Source organism: Sporothrix brasiliensis, assembly GCF_000820605.1.
Source record: "Sporothrix brasiliensis 5110 chromosome Unknown Cont12, whole genome shotgun sequence".
In the NCBI taxonomy this organism is placed as follows: Eukaryota; Fungi; Ascomycota; class Sordariomycetes; order Ophiostomatales; family Ophiostomataceae; genus Sporothrix; species Sporothrix brasiliensis.
Genome location: NW_024467131.1, coordinates 156,540 through 177,886, shown reverse-complemented (window position 1 = coordinate 177,886; position 21,347 = coordinate 156,540). Strand labels below are relative to the sequence as shown.

Below are 21,347 nucleotides of genomic sequence, written 5' to 3'. Positions count from 1 at the left end.
TCCTGGCAGTATTCATCCTTCCATATTTGTATGACAGGCGAGATGGTCCGAAATACCAGCAAGACGTCGCACCAGAATTCCCTATGCGCCTGTCAAACCTTTCCGTGCTTTGGTTTCCGTCGCTTCTACCACACACAGCCGTGACGTGAAGGCCTGGCCTGGACCCGAGCCACGCGCTGCCAATGCGTGAGACGGCCTGGCCCGCGAACGCATCTTCGCGGTAGGTGCAAGCTAACACGGACGAAGACCGTATGTTACGACATACAAAATATGGAGTATACCACGTAATGCCAGAGGACTTGTAGGCAGTCAGAGGTGCATTGCATGGCCGGATAAGCTTCTGGCAGCAGGGGAAAGGCCGCAATTGGCATCTTGTCAACTTGCAGCGGCATCGCCAAGACGCTCCCAAAGCTCTTGGCGCAGGAGCTTCAATCTGGGGCACAGTCGGATGGAAGGATTGTCTCCATACTTGTTCCTCAAACAGGCCATGACTCTGCGTGATAGGTCCCCCGATCGTTCTGTCTTACTCCGTACATTTATTCCCAAAGAGACGACACCTCGCTTTCTGACGGACGGTTGCATAAACAAGTGGGTGCACAATCAGTCTCGCAAATTCGCCGAGGCAGGGAACAATTTTGCCGGTCAAAATTCCTACTTGAGAATCCCAGTTTGAGACGGCGAAGAGGCACACGGAAAACAAGAAATACTGTGGGCTCACATGAGGGAACAGGAGCCCTGCAAGCCCATCAACCAACAGTCCTTTCCAAGGAGAGGGCAGCGCAGACTGGGGCGCAGGACGTAAGACATGTCGATCTGCGCCTGTTTAAACAGACACGGCCAGGACAGGCCCAACTCAGCAGCACGTCGCCCTCTGTCGCCTGTCTGACGATGGTATCGAGACTTCAAAGGAGCAGAGATATATCAGACAGTCGACGCGACCGCGTTTCCACGTTAAGAGCAATGTTTTCTCCTTCTAGTTCGCATCTCGATTTCCTACTTTTGCCCATCCCTCCCTATCTTACACGTCGCCGTAAAGGGAGGCCCAAGGCTGTGGTCTGCGTGGTCCGCTCAGTGTCTCTGATTTGCTCAGAAGATATAGAGTGATTTGGTTTTCATGGCCTTGCCTGCTTGCCCAACCCAAGATACTTCTGACATGTGTCCACTACTAAAGCCACTTCTGCTCTTTTTCCAACATCTTATTCCTTTGCCTAATTTAGCATGCCCCCCTGTCCAAATTGACTCGCTTGACGAATACATTCAGGGAATTTGTCGACAGCTAAAACTTGGCTTTCCTCCGCAACTATGAATACGATGTAATTACTTCCCAGCGGAGCGGCACTGTCACCCACGGCCGAGAAACAAGGCACGTATCCCATATGCGCCTTGAAACGATATTCAAAAGTGAATAGCCGGCGGAACGTATGAAAGCAAGGCGGCACAACCTAGACATTGTGTTCCGAGCATACAAACAGGATCCAAGACCAGCAGCCAGCGCAAGGCATGGGCACTCTCGCACTGTAAGACAGGGGGCGTACGGAGCAATTACGAACAGGCCGTGGTAGGGGACAGGAAAACCGCAAGCGGGAGGTGTCTCACAAGATACGGTAAACTGCTTCTTGGTCCGAAAGTATCTTACAGAATAAAGGCGAGCTGCTTGTAGAAAAATGGCGTAATGTATCCTTTCGCGCTAAAAGCTGCAAATTGGTACCTCATTCCCTTTTGGCCTGCATCCTCCCACTCCCACGCCATATTCCCTAGTACCTATTTCTTTTTTCTTTTTTCTTTTTCTCCCCCTTTTGATTAAATCATGGCTGTGCAAAGATCACGAAATTGTCCGCATCCGTTGGCCATTCGCGATCGCTCGCAGGGGCCACGCTCACATCAAATCTGTGCTGTCGCTGTCGTGAACCCGTCTTCTGTAGGAACAGTGCGACTGCGAATCTGTTCTCTCTACTGTAGCCCCTTGCTCAAATTTACAGCACCTTTTAAAAATGCCGTCATGCTGTCAAGTCCGGTTTCGTTTTGGTTGCCTCTCCTGTCAATTTCTTTCATCCGTTTCGCCTTTCTTTTGCTCCTGAATCTTGTTCTAGTGCCGGCTCCTAAGCTCCAATTTTCTTAGTCGTAGTGGGAATGAGACTGAACAGAGGAGGCAATCTAGCAATGTCGTCGAAGATTAGCGTCTTTGTGCCCCATAACGCACCCTCCCACCACTGGGCCTCCCCTATTTCATTTCCTCCCAATCCCCCACTGCCTCCCACTTCTGCTCCTTCATTAGTTTCCCTCGTGTTTGTCTCCTCTGTTCACTAGGTCTCGACTAATCTTCTGCAAACCAAGCTTTTTTGTTCGTCTTTCTAGGTCGTAGACTCAATCCAAGCGCCACAAACACTGATACCACACGTCACCAACGTTAAAAAAAAAAAAAAAAAAAAAAAAAAAAAAAGAACGCGCACTAACGTACCGGCTGCGTCCCAAGCCTCCCTAGCAAACCGCCCCAAAAGCCAGATTAGAAGGACGGCCGCCACGCTTCTAGCCTGGATTGGCACTGAAGACTCCCCTATTTATTTCCCTGCGGCAGCACAGCACACACCAGCAAAAAAAAAGTGAGCATTCGTACTCTCTTCTTCCACCTCGCTCTCCTCCACACCCCCAATCTCAACCGCAACCAATCTACGCTTGGCAATCACTCTCTTCCTTCTTTTTTGCTCCCTCCAGTGCTATTGGAATTTGACCTTGCATTCTTCTCGAAACACGCCACCAAGCCCTCTCTTTCTCGATTCGACCTCTCTCACACGCGTTCTCCTTCTCCTCTCTCCATCACGCACACAACTTCAAAGCGTCCATCATGAGTGCCGACGAGAAGATGCGGACGTCCGGCGAGGGCGTTCGCGAGGCCGGCTCCGGCTCCAGCTCGTCTGCCCCCGTCCTGCCGACTGTCAACCCCGAAGCCGAGAAGGCGCAGGCTCCCAAACCCACGATCCCTGCCGCCGCCTACGTAATGTACGTTTTCCAGTCTGCCGTCCGAATGCTGGTTTGCATCGACGCGCCCTCCGTCCATTTGCTAATGTATCCGTTTTGTCGATGCACAGTGCCTGGATCAGCTTGAGCTCGTCTGTCATCATCTTCAACAAGTGGATTCTCAGCACTCTCAACTTCCGTACGTCACCATCTTACGCAGCGCCAAGAACATACAGAACATCGACAACGTGCTAACAATGTGCCTTTGCAGGCTTCCCGGTCATCCTCACCACCTACCACCTGCTCTTTGCGACGGTCATGACACAGCTTCTCGCCCGCTACACCAACCTGATTGATGGCCGCAAGTCGGTCAAGATGACCGGCCGCGTCTACCTGCGCGCGATTGTCCCCATTGGCGTCTTCTTCAGCCTGAGCTTGATCTGCGGCAACCTGACGTACCTCTACCTTAGCGTCGCGTTCATCCAGATGCTCAAGGCGACCACCCCCGTCGCCGTGCTTCTGGCCAGCTGGGCCATGGGTGTCTCGCAGCCCAACCTCAAGGTGTTCCTCAACGTCATGGTCATCGTCTTCGGCGTCGTCCTGGCGTCCATCGGCGAGATCCGCTTTGTCATGACCGGCTTCCTCTACCAGCTCGGAGGTATTGTCTTCGAGGCGATGCGCCTGACCATGGTCCAGCGTCTGCTGAGCTCCGCCGATTTCAAGATGGACCCGCTCGTCTCGCTGTACTACTTCGCGCCCGTCTGCGCCTTCATGAACCTCGTCGTGGCCCTGATGTGGGAAGTCCCCAAGGTCACCATGGCGGACTTTAACAACGTCGGCTACGGCTTGTTCTTCCTCAACGGCCTGTGCGCGTTCCTGCTGAACGTCTCGGTTGTCTTCCTGGTACGTTTCATCGCGGGTCCTCCTGGTACCACTTGCATGTTTCCATCCGCAACGGCGCGCTTATTAACCTTTCAACAGATTGGCAAGACCTCCGTCCTGGTCCTCACCCTGTGTGGTGTCCTCAAGGACATCCTGCTGGTCGCCGCCTCCATGCTGATCTGGGGCACGCCCGTCACGGGCCTGCAGTTCTTCGGCTACGGCATTGCCTTGTGCGGCATGGTGTACTTCAAGCTCGGCTACGACACCCTCAAGAACTACGCCGCCGAGGGCGGCCGCAAGTGGGCTGAGTTTGGCGCCTCGCGCCCGGCCCTGCGCAAGATCATCATTGGCGGCACCGTCCTGGCAGCTGTCTTCTTGGTCTTCACGTGGGCCAGCCCGAGCAGCATCCCGGTCACCCTACCCGTCCGTTTATGATCAAAGCACACCCGCACGACCTTTCAACGACAGTTCCCTTTTACAAAGGCAGTTTAAGACACATTGACTGCACCTTTTTTACTGTATTCTCCTAATTGCGCAAGTGTCCGAACCTCTTTTTTTCTTATAAACTTTCCAACCCTTTTCCCCCATTCTTGACACTTGCTGGGAGTACACGTACGACTACGAACCAATAAAAAAAAAGACGAGACTTTTCGTCCAAACTATGGGACGGAACGGCCTTGCTGAGCATTCGGAGTATATATATTTTAAACTGCTGCTTTTTGTTATGCCCATTTCTACACATCTGTCTTTTTCTTTCTTCGCTTCTGTTTGTTTTATCACTGTACGCGTCTGTCTTCTTTTATGCGGTGTAATATGTTAGGTCGACTTAATAGAAGGTTTCCGTTTTTTATTTCATTTTCCTTCTAATCGCATGTATTCGCTTTGTTTTTTCGACAGTATGTGGTTTTATGTTCAATAGACGACAGTCGGGAGATGTAGTTAGACTTTGTCCTTGCTAGCTGGAAAAACATATTTTCTCAGTCGGAACTGATGAATTACGTGTGCCGAGATCGAGACGTAGCATTTCACAGTACACAAAAGAGAATGGTCCGAGGCATTGGTAGTTGTTCAAGTTTTTTTTGTATCATTTGTTTCTTGATCGTTCACGGGTAGCCATCGAAAACTGATGACAAAACTCCCCGTCCATGGTTTTATGTGTTCCTGGAAACCAACCAATCCTTTTTGACCAAACCCGACGCCATTTCCTCGCGTCGACTTTCGTACATCCCCCTTTCATGGATTTCAAATAGCACTCTCGTCAGATGCCCTCTCCGTTTCCAATCGTCCATCGTTGTCAACAGGTCACCCAAGCCTATGCTGCTCGTAGTCCCTTCTTCCTGTCCTTAAGATCTCCGTCTCGTTTGGTGAGTCGATTCGTGAGTAGACCGAATGTTGAGAGGATAGTCGTTAGAGATTCGGTGGGGAGAATGGCGCAACGTTGTTCAGGTGGAGAAGGGCGGGCACAAGACAGTGAAAGAATGACGATATGAAAGAGAGAATCATCAAGCGAGTATAGTTTTAATATTTTTCTTTTTGGTTTTGTATGACCGGTTTTGTAACAGATGTTGGATGCAACATCATGACCCTCCCGCAAGATGACAAAAAAGAGGAAAACGAAAACACAGCGCGAACCCCCCGTGACACTTAGAATTCTGGACACCAAATGTTAGTAGGGAACAGAAAGACATACGAAAACTCGTATCAACCGCACTCGTCACTTACTCAGAGGGGTGAAGAACCACCGGTTCTTGCCGCTCGTGTACCGCTCCTCGAGGACCTTCTTGACGGTCTTCTTGGCCTCCTCCCGTTGGCTGACCTCCTTGAAGGTGTCGTTGGAGATGACGCCCTTGAGGCCCTCCAGCTCCAGGGTGTAGCGAGTGGGCATCAGGTGGTTGTAGTTGACAACCTTGATGAACGGCTTGACCTTGCTGCGCTTCTCTTGCCGGGTCTTGGACATGCGGCGGGTGATCTTGGACGGGTAGCGCTCGATACCGGCGACCAGGGCGTGGCCGTAGGGGTGCAGCTTGTTGCCAGCATCAACCGGCTGGATGATTACGACCTGTAGTTGAGCAAACGACAATTAGTCTCGATGCTCTCCTCACTCTCCTTACTCCATCCCTTTGATAACGAGCATTGTCTCAACAGGTCGTGAGACGCGATGCGATCGGCTTCGATGGCCCATGTCTTTGTCCATCTCCCCGTGTCGAATCTCGAAAAAAGCTGTGGGTTGTTCAAAACAGTCGGTATCATCGCGCTCCGTTCGTTAACGGTCTCTCTCGGCAGGTCGGAAGAACCAAATCCGTCGATCGGATCCCAGAAGCCATGTCGTGGTCGAGTTACTTTCCACCGGATGTTCCATGATTCGGGCTGCCTCGAAAAATTTGTCGTCGGTCGTCGTCCTGCAGCATTTCGTGTTTTCGGGTTCCATCCAGTGTCCAGCTCCAAGAAACACATCGTCCATCGCACCGTCCTTCGCATCGTGACCTTTGAGACAGCGACTTTTTCGTTCCTCATTCGATCTTCAGTTCATTCGGTTCTTACCTTCTTGCCGGCGTAACGGCCGCGGGTGATGATGGCAACACGGCCAACCTTGAGGAACTTCATGGTGAATTAAAGAAAGAACTGAATATTCCCTTAACTCGGAATGGTGGGTGGTGGGCTGGGTGTTGTGGAAAAGAAGAGAGGCTCGACAGGACGTTTCGTGAAAATTGGGCGTCGATGCGAAAAAGTCGGTTTGTCGATTGTGGTGCACAGGTTCGGAAAGGGCCAACAGAGACCACGCACGACAGGGTGGTTAGGTTTTTTCCCTAGCGCACCCTCACTCGGCAGCAAAATTACAAAAAAAATTTTTGTGTGGGCAAAAAATATTCGCATGGCCGCTGAGTCCGCCCCGCTCATTGGCCATTATTGATGACTAAACAATAAAAGTATGGGTCCGTTTGATCACTAGGGTGGTTTTGGTCTACATAGGTTTAAAAAGATCACGTGACACTTACGAAAACGCGAGCGAAGGTGGTCTCCGCTTGAGATGACAAGGAAAAGCGGGTCAGCGTGCGCTGATTGGCTCCTTGACGTATCTCTCAGGTCTCGGAAAATGATGGTTGAGCTGCTATTTGGAGCAATGCAAAGCAACAGACGAAGCACACAGTCAACGAAAGGGCGCTTCGATACACAGATACACGATACACTATATTCAGCCATGCCTGGCCCTACATACATTATCTCGCGGGTTGCTGACCCAATCTTTGCCGTCTTCATCGGCGTGTCGGCAGCGGCAACGCGGATCAACCGGGAGCAAAAAGAGAAGGGCAAGACAACGCAAGAGACAATGGATGTCATTAAGAGGTATGTTTGTCAAGTGTTCATTATTGATGCTATTATTTACAAAAATTCAGTGTGCTGCTAGCATACAATGGGGTGTTTTATTTACTTACTCTGCTCCCAACAGACGCCTCACTGGCACCACGAAGACGCCGGCAGCATGAGCACATAGATTGCTTCGAATACGACAAGCCGTCCTTCCTGTCCTAGAATCTCAGACTTTCGAGCCGCTTCCGTTGTCGGCGCCGTACTCGCCCTTCATCATCTGCTGTACCATCTGGCCGCACAACTTGGCAGTCGGGTTCGTACCCACGGCCAGGCCACGGGCAATCTCGTTACCGAAGCGGCCGCCCATGGCAAAATCGCGCGATGCCGCCTCCTCAAAGTCCATCTCGGACCAGCGCGCCTCAGGCCGGTCGACCGCGGCATTGCAGCGCCTGCTGTTGGAAGCAAGCTGCTTGGATGTGGCATAGTAGATGGCGGCGCGCTGGGTGAAGGCGAGGGAGAGGGTCTTGGCGGCGGTCGGCGAGAGCGCGGCGGATGCGAGACTGGCGGGCGCGGGCATCAACAAGGCAATGGCCCGGTCGAGGTCGGAGAGCACGGTGGCGGCCGCCTCTGCACGCTCCGTCGCGTCGGCCGCAGGGCCGCTCAGAATCGCCTCGACGCCTCGTTGCGGGCGCGGGGCGCCAAGCACCGGTCCATCAACGATGGGCTCCAGAAGCATGTCGTCGCCGTAGAGGCGACGCAGCGCCTGGGCGCGGTTGTTGCGCGCACTGGCATACCGAGGGTGCTCTTCGACAAGCCTGCCCAGGCGAGCAACACATGCCCGGTAGGCCTCGACGGGGTCGGGCAGCGTCTTCTGCTTGAGCCGGCAAGCTCCATCTCTGCCTCTTGCATTGACAGAATGAGCTCCCGCTCCCTCTGGCTGACGGCGTCGTACTCGACGGCATCGGTGATGTGCGGGTCCTTGGGCAGCGAGGCATCGAGGCGAAGCCCACTCTCTGGGTTGGATTCGGGGTCGCGGATCTTGCCGAGGACATCAATGTCCCGTCTGCTGAGGGAAATGTTGCCAGCCATGGTTGACGTGAGGTGTGAGGCGGTGTGAGGAGGATAGCTTTGTGTGAGTTGTAGGTTGGGTATGCTCAAATATCATCGACAATGAAATCGAGTATCAAAACGGTCTCCTGAGCTGCTTCGACAAACGACCTGATTTAAACCCGGAATAGTCGACAATGACAATGCATATCAAAACAACTTTGTTATTCGACGCTCATCGAGAGGCAAAAAGCTTACAATCCCGAAAGGCACGGTCGACCAGTCGAAGCTGTCACGAGTCTCAGCCCCATCGGCTGTCAATTAAAAAGCGTCCGGGCGCGCCTTCTGCGAAGTATGTGCAAAACAGATCGCTCCTTCACTATCTGACTATGTAGTCATGCCCTCTGGCTGGAATGCACATCACCTTCCATAAGCGACCTGTGCGACCTGCACTGCGGTAAGCAGGAACGCAGAGGGAGGTGTGGGGCAACGGGCATTGGCTGGGTGCGGAAAGTGTCTTAGTGTCTGTTGGACCGGTTGGCTGCAGGCGGGCGGCCAGTGTCGGCATGGCGCGGCTTCCCCCGCAGCCCTGCACTCTGTCTGTGCGCGATAAGGATATGGGCGGCAGGCGGCAAGCGTTCCGCGACCACCAACAAAGCCGAGCGTCACCTGAATCCCAGCCAACATCGCCATCAGATCGGCCTGCTGAGAAAGGACAGCAGACGTACTTCGTACGGAGTAGGCAAAGTATGTGCACGGCTACAAGGATCGCCACCGCTCTGTCTGCCACTGTCTGGCACGCTTTCGTATACGGGCACGTCGGGCACGCTGACAGATACTAAGACCGCACCACTGTACGTCACTCTGGGCCGAGCTGACCTGCGCTTCTGGTTCCATCTGCTGCCGCGGATGTGGAATCGCACTGTCGGGCACAGTACAAAGGACTGCTACGTTCAGTTATATAATTGTAGTGAACATCCGGCATCGACATCGTATCTACGTGTTACTATATTTGGCCCCTTCGTTTCCTCTCTCGTTGCCCTTTCAAAGGACTATCTTCCACATTCTCCCTTTTACAATCACCGCGATATTTTACATCAACACAGCAAAAGCACACCCGCACACAACTCCCACCACTTGTTGGCCCGTCCCCGAATCACATTTTGTGTCCATGTCCCCGTCTGCCATCTCCGACTCGCCCAGAAACTCGGTTTCTGATCCGCATACCGCGCACAAGAACATCTTCGGAGGAACCAAAAATGGAGCCGCCATTGATGCCGCCGTAACCGCTGCTGCGGGCGCGCCGACCTTCCACGGCTATGACCACGTCACCTGGTGGGTTGGCAACGCCAAGCAGGCCGCCAACTACTACAGCACCCTTTTCGGGCTGCCCACCTTTGCCTACCGGGGCCTGGAGACCGGCAGCCGCTATTTCGCCTCGTACGCCGTCGGCCACCACCGCGGCGGCGGCACTGCCGACAGCGCCATCGAGGACGACCAGGACAACGTGTGCTTCGTGTTCACGTCGCCCATCCGCTCGTACCGCCACCTGCCCGAGGACGAGCCCATTTCGGACGCGGACCGTGCGCTGCTGCGCGAGATGCATGACCATCTCGAGCGCCACGGCGACGCCGTCAAGGACGTTTGCTTTACCGTCGACTCGGTCGAGGGCGTCTACCAGCTGGCGACCGCCGAGGACGGTGTCCCGGGCAAGGACAAGGACGCCAAGGTCGTCGGCGTGCAGCCGCCCACCCAGCAGCACGACAAGCTGTACGGCGGCAGCGTCACCACGGCCGTGATCCGCACGTACGGCGACACGACCCACACGCTGCTCAACCGCGGCGACTACAAGGGCCCCTTTTTGCCCGGCTTCCGCGCCGTGGCACCGCCCAAGGCCGCCCCCGCGGCACAGCCTCGTTCAAGCCCGTCGTCATGGCCCCTGCGCCGGCGGTCGGCCTGCAGCGGATCGACCACTGCGTGGGCAACCAGGACTGGAACGAGATGGAGGCGGTCTGCGCCTTCTACGAGCAGCGTCTCGGCTTCCACCGCTTCTGGTCGGTCGACGACAAGCAGATCTGCACCGAGTTCAGCGCCCTCAAGAGCATCGTCATGTCCAGCGGCGGCAGCGCCAACACGGTCAAGATGCCCATCAACGAGCCGGCCCCCGGCAAGAAGCGCTCGCAGATTGAGGAGTACATTGTCTTCAACAGCGGCGCCGGTGTCCAGCACATTGCCCTGCGCACCCCGGACATTATCCAGGCCGTGTCCAGCCTGCGTGCGCGTGGCGTGCAGTTTATCGACGTGCCGTCGACCTACTACGAGGCGCTGCGCAAGCGGCTGGCCGCCAGCGCGGCGGGCACAGGCGCGAAGCTGGCGTGGCACATTAGCGAGGAGCAGCTGGCCATCATCGAGCAGCTCAACATTTTGATCGACTACGACGAGGGCGGCTACCTGCTGCAGCTTTTCACCAAGCCGCTCATGGACCGCCCGACCGTCTTCATCGAGATCATTGAGCGCAACAACTTTGAGGGCTTTGGTGCGGGCAACTTCAAGAGCCTGTTTGAAGCCATTGAGCGCGAACAGGCTGAGCGCGGCAACCTGTAGGGGGAGGGGCTGAGTGTGGCTCGGCAGTGAAAGGGGGCCACGTCGATTGCTAGCTACGACATGACGTTTATTTACTTGTTGCTTGGGGCTACTCTTGCGTTGATTTAAAAGGATCAATTTACTGTCTGAGAATACTCAATGATTTTGTATTTATTTTTTTATAAAAGTTGTGCTCTGAAGGAAAAAAAATAACTGAGTTACAAGATAATTACGTGTCGTCGTATTGTATGTGATGCTTCCGTTAAAACTAGATTATAAAGGACCCAAAATATGATGCCGTTTTCTACAATGCTAAGCCAACTAAATACGCGTGTGAAACATCACTCCTCTCGCTGCCCTCTCCTTGTATGCTCTCGTCATTCACTTGTTTTCGACATGGCACGCGCTCCGGTCCCTTACACGTCCTCGTTTTCCCAGTCCTTCTCCGCAAACATCGGCCGCCGGCTGCCATTGTTGTTGTTGGCGCTCTCCAACTTGGCCAGGAACTCTGGCGGCAGCGTCGGAATGTACTTGTGCTCGCGCTCACGGTTCACGCCGCCGAAGCCGGCGCCGTACGACACCAGCATGTCCGTTGCCGATGGCAGCGTGAACGGCAGCATCAGCGCCGGGTCAAGAAGCAGATGCTTGGGCGCGTCGTCCTCGTCGTCTGCGTCGCCGTCGTCGCGCGTCTTGGCCGGCGTGGCCGCCGGTGTCAGGCTGCCACCGCCGCCGTTCTTCTTGGCGGGTGTCGAGGGTGCGTCGTGGGCCGCTTGTGCGGCCGCTTCGGCCGCCTGCGCCTCGCTCACCTTGACAGCCGCCGACCCGGCGAAATCGGCCAGGGCAGGTGGTGCGCCGTAGGCGCTCGCGGCGGCGGATGCGACGGCCTTGACGACAAAGGCCGGGGCCGTGGGCGCAGGTGCGGCGGCGGGATTCGACAGCTTTTTGCTGCTGCTCTTTGTTGGCGGCGTCGGCGACATGGTCTTGCGCCGGTTGCGGAGCTCCTCACGCCGCAGCGTCGCCTCGCGCTGGATGGCCACGAGGTACTTCATCGCACTCTTGGGCAGGCCCTTTTCGCCCACCTCGGGCCGGTAGTGCTCGGCCGCGTGGATCAGCTGCTGCGGGCTCAGCGCCTTCAGCTGCTGCAGCGTGCCGACCAGCGCCTCGAGATCGTCGGCGCCCAGCGACGAGAAACACTGCAGCCACTGCAGCAGCTGGATGACGGGCTCCAGGTGGCGCCGCGCGGCCTCCATCGTGGGCTCACCCGACGAGCGCATCTCGCCATGCTCAAAGTGCTCGGGCATGCGGTTGTTGGTGCGCGCCCAGTCCTCGAGGATGGACACGTTCATGCGGATCTGCATGGCCTTGGTACGCGCCAGGTATTTGCGGTTGGACATGATGCGGTTGAACAGCTCCGCGCTCAGCCAGTACATCAGCTGCGAGATGATTTGCGCCGTGATGACCGAGTGCACGTCGTAGAGGTCCAGCACGAACAGCGTCGACGACAGCAGCGAGGTCACGTTGCGCGGTGCGGGCTTGGCCCGCTGCTTGGGCGACGGCGGCCGCATGCGCCGCTCGAGCGGCTCCTCCTTGACCTCCTTCTTGCGCTTGAAGATCTTCCACTCGTTCTGGAAGGTAATGTCCTCAAACCCGGGGATGATTTCGTGATCCAGCATGCCGGCGTCGAGAACCTTGTCCAGCCGCCGCTCGGCGTCGCGCACAATGAGAATAAAGATCTCGTTGATGAGCTCGGCCAGCTGCGCTTGAAACTCGGTTGTCGCTTCAACGAGCCCGGCGTCCTTCTTCAGGTAGTGCAGGAGCAGCGTCGCGTTGGAGATCCAAAACGCCAAGATCGTCATGTCCCACTGGTGCTGTTCGACAACGTCGTTGATCTTGTCCATGGCGGTGATCAGCAACTTTGCTAACAGGTCTTGGCTGGCGTGGTAGTGGGCGTAGCGGGCGCTCAGGAAGATGACGTTGGCGGGGACCGGTTTTTGTGACGGTGAGCGCTGGGGCTGCATGTTGGTGATGACAATGTCGAGGATGCGGTCCAGGTCGACCTCCTGGAACACAAACATCTGGTCGTGCAAGCAGCGTGACCAGTCAAACTCCTGCTGCTCCTCTTCGAACTCGTCCACTGGCTGCTGGCCTGTCAATACACAGCCCTTGCGCAAAAGTTGACATACGTAGTGCAAACCAAAATACAAATACTTACTTCTGGCTGGTCGTCGATGCCGACATTGCCCAGGTCGACCTCCAGGTCACGGGCGCTCTCCATCATCATTCGTCGCCGCATCTCGTTCTCGGCCATCTCCTCTTCGAACCGGTCCTGCGAGAAGCCTGGGTTGTAAAAGTCGTCCGTCACGCCGGCGTTGCCAATGTTGTAGCCGCTGTCGTGGAGATAAAAGGACATTTCACTGTCCGGCGGCACAAAATCAAAGGCCGTGCGCCCGCTGGACGTCTTGGTGTCGGTGGCCGCACCGCTGTCGAGCAGGAGCTTGGCAATGTTCTTGTGCCGGTTCGTCATGGCCCACATCAGCGCGCTCCAGTGGTTGCGGTCTTGTCGGTCGACGTCGGCTCCCGCGGCAATCAGCGCCTGCACAACGCCCTCGTGGCCGAAGCAGCTCGCGTAGATGAGCGGCGGCGTGCCGTCCTCGTCGGGTGCGTTGAGATCGATAAATGGCCGCGCCGGGCCGTCCAGAATCTTGCGGACCTGCACGACATTGCCATTGCTGGCCGCCATATTAAAGATACGCTGCAGGGTCGCGCGCTTGTCGTCGTCGGAGAGCTCCTCGTTGGACGCCACGGCGTCCGCGTCCTCGTCAATGGCGGCGGCGTTGTTGGAGAGGGCGGCCTGCGCGGCTAGCATTTCCATGAGCCGCGTGTCGCTGTCTGGGACATGGCCCTTTGTCAGGTCCTCGCTGTAGTTGGGGTCGTTGAGGGTGAGGTCGCCGAAGCCGAGCGGTTTCGCAAGCATGGGAGAGGTCAAGAACTGGGATTGTCCTGGTAGGAGGGGATAGGTTAGTTAGCACCGATGGCAGTGACAACACCACACAGAGATCCCACAGAGATCCCACAGAGATCCCACAGAGATCCCACAGAGATCCACAGAGATCCCACAGAGATCCCACAGAGATCCCCTCCGGGGAAACGTGTCAAGCTCACCTTGCCACCCATCGTAAAGCTCCGTCTCGGGCACGAGGTCTGTTGGGCGCCGTCGGTCATCCAGCGACTTGGGCAGGTCCAATGGTAGCGCGCGTGGCTTTTTGGCGTCGCCGGCATCCTCCTCGCCCGACGACGCGAAGCCGCCGCCGCCGAAGGCGTCGTTCTCTACATCGTCTGCATCCATTGCTGCTGAAAGCCTGTCAGGCCCGGAGAGCTGCCGTTAAGCCTGTACCAATGAAACAGCTCCTCCAGGAGTCCGGTGGTGATCGGAGGACGCGGGATGGTAGGAGGCTACAGTCCCACACACCACCCCAGGTTGAGTCGTGCGTCCGACGTGTTTGGAGTTGCCAGAGGGGCGCACTGGTCGTGTGATGCCCGTTTTTTCGATTCGCAAATGGTTGTCGTGCCTGTGCCTCGCCGCATCGGCTGCGTCTGGCTGGTTGCGTTGAAGGGTCAAAGGGGTGACCGACGTCAAAGCTTGCGGAATAGGCGGGCGTACTTGCTCGCCCTTCGGTAGGCGACGGTCGCTCTTGCTGCATGCACTTGACGGTGTTGGCAGTGGTGCTCCTGCCCTGGTGGCGCGGGGCAGATCGACTAAACGGGCAGTGCCCACAACAGGGGAAAGTGGGCAGGTCTTGTTGCGGCAACCGCTATTCTGAACGAGACCCTACCGACGAAAAGGGGCAAGACAGGGAGTATAAAAGGATGAGATGGATACAGCCTTCTCGCCGAACCACCGAGTCTATTTTATCATTTCGACAATCTACCGAGAGGTGCTCGACTCGGGACAATGCTCCGTGGTGGGAAATTAGACTGTGCTAGTTGCTTGGGCGTGCTGCTTTACCGGGAAGCTTGCTGTATGACGCGGATTATATAAGCCAAGTGTGACATATCACGTGCATTTACTTGATTGCTGAAAATGTTGACTTCATCTTCAGTGCATCTTCTACACAGTTTTCACGAGCGATATAGTATGTGTTAAAGTACTGAATAACTGGGGGCGCTTATGATAAAATATCAAACCAGTATGTATAGCTATGACTGGCGTTTGGGCATCTCTTTTCGGCGTAGCTACACTGAATATTGCCGCACATCAATTTTGGCATGAAAATGGAGTCATGACTTGCAATGTATATTATCCAAATGCTGGTTGGATGGTTCTGTAATCAGCTATTCAGCTCACACTAGATCGCTCTGGTAGCGAAGACGCGGATGCGCTTGACACCGCCGTCGGGAATCATGACCAGCTTCACGTGCGTCGCCACCTCGCCAGCCGGCAGCTGCGACGCGAACTCGTGCTCCTGGTCGGGGCCGCACTTTGACGGGGGGACGGCTTCGACCCAGGCCGCGTCGTCGTGGGAGGGCTCCGAGCCAGCGGGGCCGGTCCAGCGCAGCGCCTCCACCTTGACCTTTTGCGGGAAGTTGCCGCGGAAGTAGGCCGTGTCGACAACGAAGCGCTGGATGTGGCAGGCAGCGCCCAGGCGGATAATGGCCCAGTCAACGTGGCCCTTGGTGCGCGACCGCGCCGTCTCCCAGCCGTCGCCCATGTCCTTGCCGCGGCCGGGCAAGATCAGGTTGTCCTTGGTGCCAAAGTGCTGGTCGCTGCAGGCGACGGCGACACCGCCGTTCTGGGCGGCCGCGAGGTCAAAGACGGCGCTGGCGTCGGCCGGGAAGACGGGCACGGCGTGGCCAAAGAGGCGGAAGCGCGCAATGCCGCCGTCGGGGTACATGTTGAGGCGTACGTGGGTGTAGGCCTTGGTGGTCTCGGCGTCCAGCTTCCAGCCGTGGCGCTGGCGGGGGCCGCAGGGCTGCACGCCGAGGATGGTCTCCCAGCCGCCGCGGCCGCCACCCCACGACACGACGTCGGCGTCGTCGGCGCTGAAGCAGCCCTCCACAGAGATGGCGGGGGCCTCGTTGCCGCTGAAAAAGGCCGTGTCGATCTCGACGCCGGTCACGGTGCCCGAGGCGACGCCCAGGCGGATGATGACCCAATCAAAGGGCTCCGGGTTGTGGCGGCGCGTCTCCCAGCCATCAAACCAGGCGCCGCTGAAGACCATCTTGCCATCTTCGTGAATGGGCGCCTTGGGGTTCAGCAGGTTGGCGGCATCGGCAAACCATTGGTCGGAGAAGGCAAGAATCTTGCCCTCGAGGCCAGCGGAGATGAGATCTGTGGCGGTCAGCGATGAGCGATTTGATAGTGGATGCAAGCGCAGGTGAAGCAAGGCGGATCCAGACAGATAAGCGACGGACGGCGTGGGGGCTCGATCGTGCACAGGCCTTGCACAGTGTACGCCTCACGTACCGATGCTGTTGGAGCGGAACGTTGTATCGATGTCGTTGGCGGGAATCTGCGTCGCCTTGACGGTTTCCAAGGTGTACTCGGCTGCCTCTGACATGTTTCCTTTGTGCTTTCGGGTATATAACTTGATGGGTTCCCTTTGTTTTTGTGTGATTTCTGATACGATCCAAAATATATCCAATTCGAACGTCTCAGGGCCGTCGAAAACAAAAGTGGAATGAGCGAGAGTTATAACCAAAAAAGTGTCATGAGAAAAAGAGGAGACAAGGGTTGCTTGTGATCGTGCTCCACAAACCCTTTTAGGTCCGATGGAGAGCCGTTAGGTAAAACGTAAAACGCCGTTTTGGGCAATTGAGAACTTGTTTAAGTAAAAGCAGCCCGGGTTTGCCACACGACTTGAAAGTTGTTTCTCGACCTGAAGGCCATGCATGATCAACGACCTGATATCATGAAATATTGGCTCGCAGTTTCAACATCTGAAGTTGCCCGGTTACTACCAAGCCTCTACTACGACGAGCAACGGACCTTCAACGCTCAATTGAGTCCCGAGGCACGCGAGGCGTTCAACATCGAGGGTCCGGCCGGCCGCGGTCGGCCTGCAAGGGCTTATCGTCGGACGAAGCCGATACCGCCTAACAGGACATAGATACAGCGATAAATGGTCGATTTTAGTGGGCCGGACGGGGTCGCGGGAAGGATTTTCAGGTAATAGAAATGCTTGGTACAGCGGAAGTTCTGCCGCTACGCACCAATCAGTGCCAGTAGGTAACGGGTCCCCGTCGAAAATACGTAATAGCGGAAAGCAGCATGCTCTTGTTGTCTGGTCGAAACGAAGGTGACATGGAGCTGCCGTAAACAGTCCTCTATTGGACACAATGGTAATTCGTACTCACGTAAGATATGTGCTCCAAACTTATTGCATACAGCACGAAAGGAAACTGAGCAGGCAGAAGGCTGCAGCCTACGTAGCAAACGCTTTGCGGTACGGCGAAGACACAGCGCCATGCGGGGGAGACTGCGCCAGGGCCTGGGCCTTCTCTAGGCTAATCAACCCCTGCTCATTAGCAAGCACGTCACACTGAATCACCATGCAGCTTACTATCAAGCTGCTCCCCCTTTCATCATCATCGCAATTGTCCCTCTTCGTGGCGCAATCTATGGTATTCCGGTCCCCTCCTCCTTCACCCTCCTGCATCCTTTTTGTCCGCGATCTCGTCCTGCCGATATTCATCCTTTTCTTCCCCTGCCATCCGTCAAGCCATCAACGGCGACCTGGTCGGAAACAGCCGCCTACAATCACAGTGACAAGTTGACGAGGTTTGGGATTCCGCTCGAGCTAGCATCGAACCGGGACAGTGCTCATTTGTGGAGACTCGTTACTCCGTCGTCGGCAGAGAAGACGCTGGGACAACAACCCCGTGATCCTATCTCCAAACAGCCAATGGCGTCCAACGCAGAACAGCCGGCCCAGGAGCCACTCGAGGCCAACGGTGACCGCGTCGATGAGTCGGCACCGCTGCTGGGCGAGCCGGGCGACGTCTTGCAGAGACCGGGACAGAGCATCGTGTCCAACCTGTACACAGGTGCGGCCGCTTACACCCATAACCTAATGCCCCATCTCTGTCTGTGAGCACGACACCTAACGTTTCTCCCAGGCACTGCGTGGCTCGCCCAGGCCGGCGCCCTCTTGCTCGTCCTCCTCGTCTGGACGGGTGTGTTCCGGCATCCGCCACTGCTCCCGCTCTTCTCGCCCCACCCGCTCCTCCAGTCCGTCGGCGTCTTTGTCGTCATCCAGGCCATTCTCGTTCTGCAGCCGACGGCCACGCCCGGCGACAAGGCCCGCGGCGCGCACGCACACGCCGCGCTGCAGGTGCTGTCGTCTCTCATCTTCATCGGCGGCGTCGTCATCATCGAGACGAACAAGGTCCGCTCGCATGGTGTGCACTTTCACTCGACGCACGGCTACCTGGGCGTGCTGACGGCTGTCGTTCTGGTGGGCCAGTACGTGTTTGGGATCCTGGTGTGGCTGGCGCCCGCCTTCCTCTTTGGCAGCGGCCCCGACCGCGTCGACCGTGCCAAGGCGCTGTGGACGCACCACCGGCGGTCCGGCTACGCGGTGGTGCTGCCGCTGCTGCTGGTGACGGTTGCGACAGCGACGGCGACCGACTACAACGTCAACGTTCTGGACATTCGGCTCTGGGCGGTTCTTGTGGCAGTCGGGCTGGTTGTGGTGGGTGTCTACCCGCGCATCCACCTCCGCAAGCTGAACCTGCAGCGTTGAGTATGGCGGTCCGGACGAGTCGTTGAGTGGCCGGAGGGAGCTCCTTTGGGACGGCAAGCTCGTACGTTCAAAGACAACTTCTACGGTATTGGATATTTGGGTTACGATTTATTTCGTCGTTTTTCCTTTCTTTTTTCTTGCTCGAATCCAAGGTAGGATCGAATAGTTTTGCATATTGGACAATATGCCCAAAGCAGAATCAAGTAGCGAACTGAATTTCCGTCATTTTCAAGCTTTCCTATCTTCAGCAGAGAATTGCTCGTGACTATACATGCTTCAGTATATATGCCGCTCTTTCTGACTTCCAAGAGTCGTTACGGCGGCGGCTCTGTCACGATGCCATTGACCCCTGAGAGCTGCGAAACGCCTGCGTCTGTTCAAGTTGCAAAGTTGAAACTGACGGATGTTTTTCTCGACAAACATCTCGACCAAGGCCTTTAAAGGTCAAAGCATTGACGGGTCCAGTCTAAACTTAAAATTGATTTCCAGCCAAGTCGCCAGAGCTTTGGCATCTGTGTATGGCCTGTGTGCTGTTGGCTAAAGACGACCCCGTTGGGTGCGTTCCAAAGCGGCAAGCAAGGGACCGCGCCGCTAATTGGCCAGCCACACCCACCACTTCCGCATTGGCTCCCGTCCCTACGTCATAACCCAAACTTGCTTTTCCCGTCGCCTTGGACGAGGCCGTGTTGCCCACTTTTCCTGTTTTCTGATTCGTGTCATGCGATTGGGACAAAAATGGGGAACGACGACACATGCTGGGCTATCGTGGAGCGTGGGTTGGGGAAAATGGAGGGCACGTGTAGAATCCCACGGACGGTTTTCTAAAGAAAATGACATTGGTAGAGCAATTTCCTCGAATTTTTGTATTTTTATATTTTGTATTTTGTATTTTGTATTTTTGTCACGACCGAACCAGCCGGCCAATGTCTAGGATGATCGAAATGCGCAAAGACTTGCAGTTGGGATGTGCAGATGTCTCGCGGACGAGCAGGCCTTCCTTTGTTCAACGCCAGAGAGACGAGTAAGTAAACACAAATAGTTGCAACGACGCAGTAAGCAACATACGGGGTTGCGAAAGAAGGCAAAGACGGCAAATCGGCCAGCTACCAGACTCAGCATGACGCACTGTTGCCGGCCGACGACGAGGACACAAGGAACGAGACGTGCATCGACTGCCTCTCACAGTTGGTACACGAACGGTAACGGACAAGTCGATGTGTCGCAAGGCCGTGTTCGATTTTGTCCACTGTGGTGAGGCTTTGCACGACGTCGTAACCGGGCAAGAACTCGGCTGTAAGATACGGGAGATGGCCCACAGCGTACAGTACGACCAGTCAAAGTGCATGCAAATACGGACACTGGCTTGTTTGCACGACACTGGAGGAAGAAACAATCCACGGACCACCGCCTAGCTCGCTGGCCCGAAAAGAATACGAGTCCGTGAGACCCCATGATACAGTCCTAATCTTACAGTCCAGTTAGGCCCGCCGGACGTTTCTTTTTGGCTCTGCTGTCGGGTTCGAATCCCCGTATACCCCCATTTTCAGTCGCGCTCGCGATTTGAGAAGCACCCGGTGGTTTTGCGCAGACGGTGTTGTCAATCGCAAACAGGCGAAGCGCTCAATCCCAGAGGGAAGAAAGGCGCACAAGATCCATATAAGATGACTGCGCGCCAGAAGCATCCAGGCCCCTTTCGGTGGCCCACTCAGAAATGGGCTCCGCTATTTTACCCGCGTCGCGCAACCGCCTGGAAAAAAATTACAGAAGTACAGCTGCTAAACCTCTTAGCTTGCGGTGACGTCATAGGGCATCGATCGCCAAGTTTTTTTGCAGTTTTGTCCCCCCGTGGACCGTTTCTCAATTTGCGGTGCGTTGTCGCGCGTGCCCCTGGCCTGGCCTGCTCTGCCCTGAGAACCTGTCCAGGAATGCGAAATCCTGGCCAAAGACGGGCCCGAGGCCCCAATCTGTGTTTTGCGCTCCGCTTCGTGTCTACTGTACATCGTACGACTGTAAGATACGCCTGCTCACTGTGTTCACTCGCGCCTTCCCTCTCAGGCTCGTCGTCTGTTCCGCATCTCCCTTTCCTCCTCTCCGCCGCAACTTCCACTTTTGACGCCTGTGTCTCCCTCTTGTCTACTTCGTCTTTCTGTAAACATGCCCTGAAATAGTGTTGGTGGTTCTTTCTGTGCCGGTGGGTTTTTGGCCAAGCCTGCAGTAGCCCGACACGCCAAACAACACCTGGGACATGGTCTGGCCGCCGTCCTGTTAGCCTGCTTCAGCCCCATCGAAGGCTCTCCAAGGCTCCTTCCTCCTCTTTGCCCCTAGTGTATCTTAACTGGTCGTCACTGCCGCTGGTCACAAAACCTGCCTTGGTTTTGCCTCGTTGCGTACTTTCCGAATGCGCTCACACTACCGTCATTCTTCCACCATTCCATTGCCTCTCGTCTACACCGTCTTTCGTTGCCCTCCACTTCTTCCGGTTTCTCCTGTTCCTGTTTCTTCCTCTATTCGCACAATCTCGACGTCTCAACGCCTGCCAGCCTTCTGCCCTCTTGCTTACCGAACATTTCCTGTTTGCGGTTCATCTCGCCGCTTGAATACCCCCGTCCGCAATTATACCCCGAGCGTGACTTCGAGCTCTGCTAGAGCGAGTCCTGTTTTTGCTTCCTTTTCTCCTTTCCTCCAACACTATCCCAGTTGCGGGTTTCCCACACCTCCCAACCTTGCCCACTCCATCGTCTCGGTCCGGTTTGCAGCGCTGTTCAGCAACATGCCAATATAGGCTGAGACCAAGGAGAAGGACAGGCACGCAGCGCGAAAACAGAACTC

At 55.9% G+C, this 21,347-nt stretch overlaps 7 protein-coding genes across 7 annotated transcripts; 3 read left to right on the top strand and 4 right to left on the bottom strand.

The window, feature by feature from the left end:
• Positions 1 to 2,842: 2,842 nt before the first annotated feature.
• Positions 2,843 to 4,272, top strand: SPBR_03946 (uncharacterized protein; the record flags this gene model as incomplete). The annotated part of the gene is made up of 4 exons (XM_040762234.1): positions 2,843 to 2,997; positions 3,087 to 3,154; positions 3,227 to 3,858; positions 3,937 to 4,272. 4 exons carry the CDS (start codon positions 2,843 to 2,845, stop codon positions 4,270 to 4,272), a joined length of 1,191 nt encoding a protein of 396 aa, XP_040623243.1.
• Positions 4,273 to 5,551: 1,279 nt separating this feature from the next.
• Positions 5,552 to 6,441, bottom strand: SPBR_03985 (large subunit ribosomal protein L27e; the record flags this gene model as incomplete). The annotated part of the gene is made up of 2 exons (XM_040762273.1): positions 5,552 to 5,896; positions 6,379 to 6,441. The coding sequence occupies 2 exons, from the start codon at positions 6,439 to 6,441 to the stop codon at positions 5,552 to 5,554; spliced, it is 408 nt and encodes a 135-aa protein (XP_040623242.1).
• A 931-nt stretch (positions 6,442 to 7,372) lies between these two features.
• Positions 7,373 to 8,235, bottom strand: SPBR_09257 (uncharacterized protein; the record flags this gene model as incomplete). Its single annotated transcript, XM_040767383.1, has 2 exons — positions 7,373 to 8,017; positions 8,089 to 8,235. The coding sequence occupies 2 exons, from the start codon at positions 8,233 to 8,235 to the stop codon at positions 7,373 to 7,375; spliced, it is 792 nt and encodes a 263-aa protein (XP_040623241.1).
• A 1,129-nt stretch (positions 8,236 to 9,364) lies between these two features.
• Positions 9,365 to 10,797, top strand: SPBR_03945 (4-hydroxyphenylpyruvate dioxygenase; the record flags this gene model as incomplete). Its single annotated transcript, XM_040762233.1, has 2 exons — positions 9,365 to 10,072; positions 10,117 to 10,797. 2 exons carry the CDS (start codon positions 9,365 to 9,367, stop codon positions 10,795 to 10,797), a joined length of 1,389 nt encoding a protein of 462 aa, XP_040623240.1.
• Positions 10,798 to 11,192: 395 nt separating this feature from the next.
• On the bottom strand, positions 11,193 to 14,122 carry SPBR_03900 (uncharacterized protein; the record flags this gene model as incomplete). Its single annotated transcript, XM_040762188.1, has 3 exons — positions 11,193 to 12,914; positions 12,989 to 13,776; positions 13,939 to 14,122. 3 exons carry the CDS (start codon positions 14,120 to 14,122, stop codon positions 11,193 to 11,195), a joined length of 2,694 nt encoding a protein of 897 aa, XP_040623239.1.
• Positions 14,123 to 15,122: 1,000 nt separating this feature from the next.
• On the bottom strand, positions 15,123 to 16,334 carry SPBR_03959 (allantoicase; the record flags this gene model as incomplete). The annotated part of the gene is made up of 2 exons (XM_040762247.1): positions 15,123 to 16,105; positions 16,241 to 16,334. 2 exons carry the CDS (start codon positions 16,332 to 16,334, stop codon positions 15,123 to 15,125), a joined length of 1,077 nt encoding a protein of 358 aa, XP_040623238.1.
• Positions 16,335 to 17,678: 1,344 nt separating this feature from the next.
• Positions 17,679 to 18,518, top strand: SPBR_03990 (cytochrome b561-like protein; the record flags this gene model as incomplete). Its single annotated transcript, XM_040762278.1, has 2 exons — positions 17,679 to 17,820; positions 17,893 to 18,518. 2 exons carry the CDS (start codon positions 17,679 to 17,681, stop codon positions 18,516 to 18,518), a joined length of 768 nt encoding a protein of 255 aa, XP_040623237.1.
• Positions 18,519 to 21,347: the final 2,829 nt, after the last annotated feature.